The following is a 7500-nucleotide window of genomic DNA, read 5'->3' on the forward strand; positions in this document are numbered from 1 at the left end:
GAGAAAGGTTTACTGCGCGTTACTTAGCATAGGGGTGCTGAACGGACAGTTCCCTAATACTTTAATGTGATGTTTGTGTCTGTGTGTGTCTGTGTGTGTGTGTGTGTGTAATAAAAACACACTCTCTGCATGAGTGCTACCATGGGACTCTGGCAGGCCCTCCATAAGCATCATACTTACCGTGCATACCCATGAATCATTTAGCTTCCTCTGTTGACTAAGCAACTGCTCACTCAGTGGTATAGAACAGCCAGTAAGACAGTGCTCGTCTACTAATGCTAGCTCTACCACCATGTATCTAACACCAGCACCACCGCTGATGGCTGCTGACGGCTATGACTCACACACACGCGCTCGCACACACACACACACACAGAGAAATTCAGTCGGGAAATGATACTTTTTGGGCGGAGAGAGTCTTTGATCTTTGGATTTGGGATGAGGCCTGTGATTAGAGAGAGAGAGAGAACCACAGAGTAAGAGATATAGAGACAGAGAGAGAGAGACAGAGAGAGAGACAGAGAGAGAGAGACAGAGAGAGACAGAGAGACATCCAGAGAGTTAGAGAACGAACAAGAGTAATGTGTAGACTGAGACGGACAGACGGAAAGACAGATAAGACACACAGAGAGACAGCGTAGAGAGAAAGTTGAGCTCGCAGACTTTCCCCAACCCTCGCTCTAATCTGCCCTCTCTCCAGCAGGACCGAGGGGAGTGTGTGTACGCGTGTGTACTGTAGGTGAGTGTGTGTGTGTCTGCGCACGTCTGCCCCGTCAGTGTGTGGACACGGAGCAGAAACAAACAACAGCCAGCAGCAGGTCAATCTCCAGGCCTCAGTCAGACCCCCACCTCGCCTGCCAACCCCCCCAGCTGCAGGCACTGATCTTGGGCTAGAGAGAGCGAGCGAATTATCCCCTGCTGCCTGGCGAGATAACACGGGCAGGCCGGCCTCCCTGCCTCTCCATTTGGCATGGCCGCGTGCTCCAGCGCACACGACCAAACGCCGAGCAGTGAGCACCGCACTCACACACACGGAGGGAACAGGGCGAGGGAGAGAGAGAAGCACTCGACTTCTCGCGCATCGGAGGGGAGGGGGAGGAAGTAGGCAGAGAGAAAAAAGAAAAGAAAACAACGAGCAAATGAGGATGCGAGGCGAATATGGAGCGTGAGAGGAGGGAAATATTGGAGCGAGAAGGGGAGGGGTTGGGGTGAGGGGTGTGGGGGGGTTAGAGAAATGGAGTGAGAGCAGATGCCAAATGATCCCCTCAGCAAAACACCCCCTCACATCTATCAACGGTGCCCCTCAGCTCCCCTCCCTCCTCTCTTCCCTCCCTCCTTCCCTCCATCGCTCTCCTTCGCTCCTTCCGTCTCTACCTCTGTGCCGGGGGGGGGTTCGTTAATGAAATTGCAGCCAGCTTATCTAGAGTGTGAGGGTCAGGATCATAAAAGAGAAATGTCCCTCAGCTCTCTCAACTTGCCGCCTCCTCTCCCTCTCTCCTCCACTCGTCCCCTCATCATAGGGGAAGGTCTGAGAGGCATCCCATCAGCAAGCAGACGTCAAAGACCCACGCGCAACAACACACGTTATTCAACGAGACCAGACGAGGACGGGAGAGAGGCCCCCCTGCCAATCTCCTTCTAAACTTCTCGTCCCCCTTCCCCTCTCTGTCTCTCTGTCTCTCTGTCTCTTTGTCTGTCTCTCTCTCTCTGTATCTATTTCTCTTTCTCTCTCCCTCCCCCTCCGTCTCTCTCTCTCTTTCTCTCTGCCTCTGACTGCCTCTCTCTCTCTCCCACCCTCTCTCTTTCTCTCTGCCTAAACAGCAACTCTGTTGCCGATATACAGAGAGGAAGAAAGAGCGCTGACTCTGTGATGGGATGACAACCCCAAAACACACCCGTTTCTAATTACGGCCCGGGGCGTCTGGCGACAAACCTGCATCGATCGCACCAGCAAAGCGTTAAATTGGAAGAGGAGGAGCGAATACAGTATCGACAAAGGTGAAGTCATGCTCTGTGTGTGTGTGTGTGTGTCTGTGTGAAAGAGGGATTCGTGGGTGTTTTATGACGGACCTCACAAGCGAACATTAAGTTGCTGCTTTCAATGAAAAGAGATATGCCGTCTCGATGGGACACTGATACACTAATGTAAGCATTCCCACTTGACCCGTGAACACTCCTGTCGATCTCTGCTAATGCTTGAGGGTGGCTTGATTGATTTACTCCTCCGTGCCAGGAGCAATTCTGCTACGGGTACAAACACTGGTGATTTATTTTATTTTACTCGTCTATGTTGAAAATGAGGTGAGAGAGAGACAGAGAGACAGGTGACAGAGACAGAGAGAGAGAGAGAGAGAGAGAGAGAGAGAGAGAGAGAGAGAGAGAGAGAGAGAGAGAGAGAGAGAGAAAGAGAGAGAGAAAAGAGAGAGAAAGAGAGAGAAAGAGAGAAAGAGAGAGAGAAAGAGAGAGAGAGAGAGAGAGAGAGAGAGAGAGAGAGAGAGAGAGAGAGAGAGAGAGAGAAAGAGAGAGAGTGAGAGAGAGAGAGAGAAAGAGAAAAGAGAGAAAGCCTGTGTGACAGATTGCGCGGGCTGGAGCTCCCTCCTCCCCTTCCCCTGCTCCTCGGGCCAAGGAAGGAGACCTATCACTGGGATACCAGCTGTACCACAGCCCCTGGTCTGCTGGAGGCCCTCCTCCTCCCCTCCGCGCACCGCGTACTGTACCATGGCGGCATTCACCACACACACACACACATGCATACCCACAGCAGGTGCATACATGGAGGGGTGGTTGCTGAAAATATCTTTGGTACATACTATAGGCCAGCACCAAAACACACACACACACAAAAACACACACATATCCTGAAAGGTGATACATATTACAGGCACAGCCCACAACCATACATGCCACACATTATACAATAACAACCTTCACACACACTCACCACCCATGTTCATATTTCCCCAAGCCAGTGAGCATATGTCCATTGTTGGAACCCAAACACACCCACACAAACCCACACACACACACACACACCTCCACATGCATGTACATCCCACATATTGGCATGTTGACGATGACTGTATATTTATCTGTGGTGTGTGTGTGTGTGTTGTGGAAGGGACCAGGAGGAAGATGCTAGCGTTACCGAGCTGTTAATGGCTTTGCACTTCAAAGCCCTGGTTTCCCTCAGGGTCTTCACAGCACACAGGCCCCATACATATGCATTAATGAGGATTAGGAATCTGGGCCCACCACGAAATAACACTGGGCTGATGTGTACGTGTGTGTGTGTGTGTGTGTAAATGTGTGCACATGTGTGTGTTTGTGTGAGTGTACATGTCATGTACAAAGGGTGAGGCGATAGAGGGCTTGATTATTTGAACACACATGCACGGGGAACGTGAGTGCGCGCGTGTGTCTGCGTGTGTGTATGTGTGTGCGTCTGTGTGTGTGTATGTGTGTGTGTGTTGGGGTTATCTTATCGCATCCTTGGAGACGGTATCAAATATGCATGGAAGTGATTAATGACACCGCCTTGCAGCAACGCAGTGATATCTCCCAACTCCACCCCTTCCTCTGCAAATGACACCTCCCGACTGGAACGTGTGGATGTGGGTATGTGCTCACACATTTCAAAGTGGAAACGTGACATAGGCATGTTGTCAGCGTGTGTGTGTGTGTGTGTGTGTGTGAACGTGTCGATGAGTTCCTCATGGAGTCAATAAAGAGCAAGAGTCAATCCAGATTTCTGCTTCCTGCAGTTCTACTCCACATACAAACTCATCTCCCTCCCCAATCAACACACCCACACACACACACACATACCCTTATCCGAGTGGTGGTGTTTGTCTTATCAACACACACACACACACTGATGTAAGCGGTGCGGTTTATCTATTCAATTACAGAGTGGGCTACGGCAGCCCTGGCATGGATAGACCAGAGAATCTTATTACCGCTCCACATCGCTCCCTCCTTCCCCCTCCTCTATCTCCGTCTCTCCATCCCTCCATCCCCCACCAACCCCTCCCCGTCCTCCCGCTCTACGTTTGTGGAGCAGGCGAGCAGTCCTTCGGAGCACATCGGCTTCATTTCACATTCAGAATATTCATGAGCTCCTCTCATCCAAGTCCAACTGAACCAGGAGAGTCTTCCCACCACCAGGGAGAAGGTAGCCTCCCCACCATGTGTTCTCATTGGCTCCAGCCTGGTCACATGCTCCGATGGGATGCGGAGAATCACGTACCCGTGTTGCTCTGGCAGTTGGGGTTGGTCGCCGGGCTGACGGCCTGAACCGGTTGGCTGAAAGCTGCCGTCGACCTCTGACCCTGCCCGGCCGAGCGGCCGGCCTTGGCGGCGCCTGGCGTTGTCCTGGCAACGGCTCCCAGGCCCAGCTGTGGGCGGAGCCCCCTTCCAGAGCGCAGCAGACTGCCACTCCCCCCCGCCTGGGCCGCCATCCTGGGGGCTGGGGGGTCCTCGCACGCAGGCCTCCCTCCATAGCCTGTCGACGCTCTGCCGGTCTAAAACAACACGACGAAACAAAGCATGTCATTGCTACTCAAAGCCGGTTGAACCGTGAAGCTCCACGGAGTGAGCTGAGCTGTCAAGCTGTTAGATATGTATTAAGCTCATACTTGAGCGTCATTACATTGGACGATATTAAAGGGGCCTGTCAGAGCTCGACAGCACGTCAGTTCAAATGTTTCATCGATCAAGCTTCGACGGCAACGTGCAAAAAAAGCTAGCGAGCACGTCGGCGCCCCAATAAATGATCCGGCTGAATGAATCGGAGCCAAATCAAAGTGGCGGTGGCAAACTGTGCAGCTAAAAACTGTCTGAGCGGATGCTAATCAATTATGCATCGCTTTCAGCGGGGGGGGAGGGGGGGGGGAGGAGAAGCTGTTGACGTTCACACCGTCAAATATTTAACAGGGGTGACGGTCTGTGATGGTGGAGGGCCAGAATGGGGGGCTCGCCTGGGGCTGTTGGTTTGGAAGAGTTACTTTGTGCCCTCTCATCCTCCCGTCGCGTACACATCAGAGAGGCGAGCATGTTGTCGAGGGCACATTTGCAAACCGCCACATCCTATTCAGGCTACACACACACACACTGTGTACCCTCCCGAGCGTGCATACACCCACACACACACACGCGCACGCGCCCACCTCAGAGGGGAGGTACTTGTCCATCAGCGAGCCGTAGAAGCTGTCCGCCTTGCCGCCCAGCTTGGGAGGAGCCGTGTGGCTGTGCGCGTGCGCGTGGGGGTGAGCGGGGGGCACCGTGTGCGTGTGGACCGGGGCTCGGACGCCCGCGGCCGCCGCGCCCCCAGGGAAGAGGGCGTTTTTCTGCATCTCCTGTCGGTACTTTTCGTAGAGCAGGTTGGAGGCACTCAGGACTGGAGGGGAGCCCCTGGAGGAGGAGGGGTCTTTGGGAGGGTGCGCGTGCGGGCTCCCTGAGTGGGACTGCGCGTAGGCCGAGAGCCTGGACGGCAGCGAGGAGACCTGGTAGGGCCCCTCGGCAGCCTGGGGCTTGATTTGAGGACTCTTCCGAATGTAGGTGATGATTTTGGGGCGCACCCCTTTCGGCTTGGGCGGCGACTTGGTGGGAGGGGACCGCGGGCTGGGGGGGCTCTGCTGGGCGTGGAAGGGGGCCTTGGGGATGCCCGTGGCGGCGCTGACGGTGGTTTTGGGGGGCGGTCTGGGGCCGGTGCTGCCGTAGCCGTAGCCGGGGCGACCCCCCATGGTGACGCTCCTGGGGGGGGCGGCGTACATGGAGGGCTGTCTCCGCGGCGAGCCCTGGGGGGTCCGGTGGGGGGAGTGGGGGGGGGTGGAGGACACCCCCGCCCGGCCGGGGCTGGAGCAGGGTCGGCGGTAGCCGAGCTGGGTCTGGGTCCTGGGGGTGTTGGCGGAGGGGCTGGAGGTGCGCCCCGCGGTTGCGGGGAACCTACCCAGGGAACGAGCCTCTCTCTGGGCTTGCTGGCAGGCCGGCCGGGCCTGACAAGCTCCGGGGCTGAACTCTGACCTCTCGACGTTGGCCTTGCGGGACAGCTCCGGGGAGGGGGACGGGGAGGAGCGGCGGAGCGCCTGGCGAGCGTCGGCCGTCGGCCCGCCGTGGCTCCTCCCCCTGGCCGTCTCGGTCTGGCAGAGCGGTCGGACCAGCTGCTGCCTGCGGGGGGGTGACGGCCTCTCCTCGAACCCCCCCTTCCTCCTCTGGCCCAGCCCCCCCTCGGTGGAGGACACCCCGTTACCGTGGAGATGCCTCTCTTCCTGTGACTTCCTGTCCCAGGCGTCGTGGTAGGGACGGACTTCCTGTTCCACGTGCTCCGGGTAGGGAACGACGTGGTGGTCCGGGGGCTCTTGGTAGGGAGGGGAGTTCTGATTCTCGTCCACAGAGGGAGCCCTTCTCCTGGTGGGGGCCGGGCCGGGCACTGAGCTAGGGAGGGGTGCGCTTGTTTTGGGTTTGATAGAGGGCTGTGGTGGCCCGCCGGTGTTCAGCGCACTGGCCAGGCTGCCGCTCAAAACAGGGAGACTGGAGAGGCCCGAAACAAACACGTTGTTCTCCGACCGACATCTGGTGTCCTTGAGCCCCCCTCCTCCTCTCTCCCGCTCCCTACCTCCGGCAGGTCTCTCCGTCCCCCTCGCTCTCTCCTCCCCGGGGCTGGCGAAGCAGGCGTCCAGCTCCTCGGAACTGCGGCAGGAGCGCCTTTTCTCCCTCTCCCTCTCCCTCTCCCTCCCGGAACCTTCCGTCGCCGTCTCCCTCCCCTCGCCCGGGAAGGCGCCGTAGGCGTCGAGGTCTTCGACGCTGCGGCAGGGCCTCCTCTTCTCCCTCTCCATCGCCCCTCGCTCCCAGCCGGCCTCCCCCTCCCCCGCGCGGCCGCCGTCGTTGTCGTTGCGGACGCGGCGCACGCGCATCGACGCCGAGCTCGCCGTCGAGCTGGACGAGATGGACATGGGCCCCTCGTCTCTCGCCTCCCTCGCGCTCCCCTCGTCCTCCCCTCCGCCCTCCCTCCGCTCCCCCTGCCGCAGGTAGGTGTGGATCTCCTGGCACTCCAGCAGCTCAAACTCCCGGAGGTCTCGGTCCGCCCCGCTCCGCTCCTCCTCGTCCTCCTCCTCCTCGGTGCCCCAGATCAGAAGCTTGTCCTGGGCATCGCTCTGGGACACCAGGGGGGGCAGAGGGCTGGAGTTTGGGTTCCCTGTCCGCCCTGTTCCTTCCCCCACCTCCTCCTCCTCCTCTCCCGTGGGCACTGGCTGGTTAGCGTTGGCGTCTCCCGTGGCGGGGAAGACAACGGGGGTCAGCTTGTTCCCGTTGACGGTGAGCCTCAGGCCCTGGCGACCGGCGGGAAAACTCATGGCGGGGAACGAAGGTTCTCAGAGAAACCTCAGGGGTCCTGAGGCCATCCAAGGAGCTCTGTCACTGTTGTCTCTCTCTCTCTCTCTCTCTCTCTCTCTCTCTCTCTCTCTCTCTCCCTCCTCTCTCTCTCTCTCTCTTTTTCTCCCTTCT

At 57.7% G+C, this 7500-nt stretch overlaps 1 protein-coding gene across 1 annotated transcript in view; it reads right to left on the reverse strand.

Moving 5' to 3' along the window:
* The window catches only part of mtus2a (microtubule associated tumor suppressor candidate 2a), a 33977-nt gene extending 26628 nt beyond the window's left edge, over nucleotides 1-7349 (reverse strand). The window contains exons 1-3 of the mRNA XM_084698770.1: nucleotides 5150-7349; nucleotides 4247-4501; nucleotides 3777-3784 (exon numbers count right to left, since the gene is read on the reverse strand). Of these exons, the coding sequence (XP_084554896.1) occupies nucleotides 3777-3784; nucleotides 4247-4501; nucleotides 5150-7349 (2463 nt within the window). The remainder of the gene's footprint in view (nucleotides 1-3776; nucleotides 3785-4246; nucleotides 4502-5149) is intronic.
* Between the last annotated feature and the right edge of the window lie 151 nt (nucleotides 7350-7500).

The sequence above is a fragment of the Hypomesus nipponensis genome, chromosome 5, assembly GCF_054491055.1.
Source record: "Hypomesus nipponensis isolate SF chromosome 5, ASM5449105v1, whole genome shotgun sequence".
NCBI lineage: Eukaryota > Metazoa > Chordata > Actinopteri > Osmeriformes > Osmeridae > Hypomesus > Hypomesus nipponensis.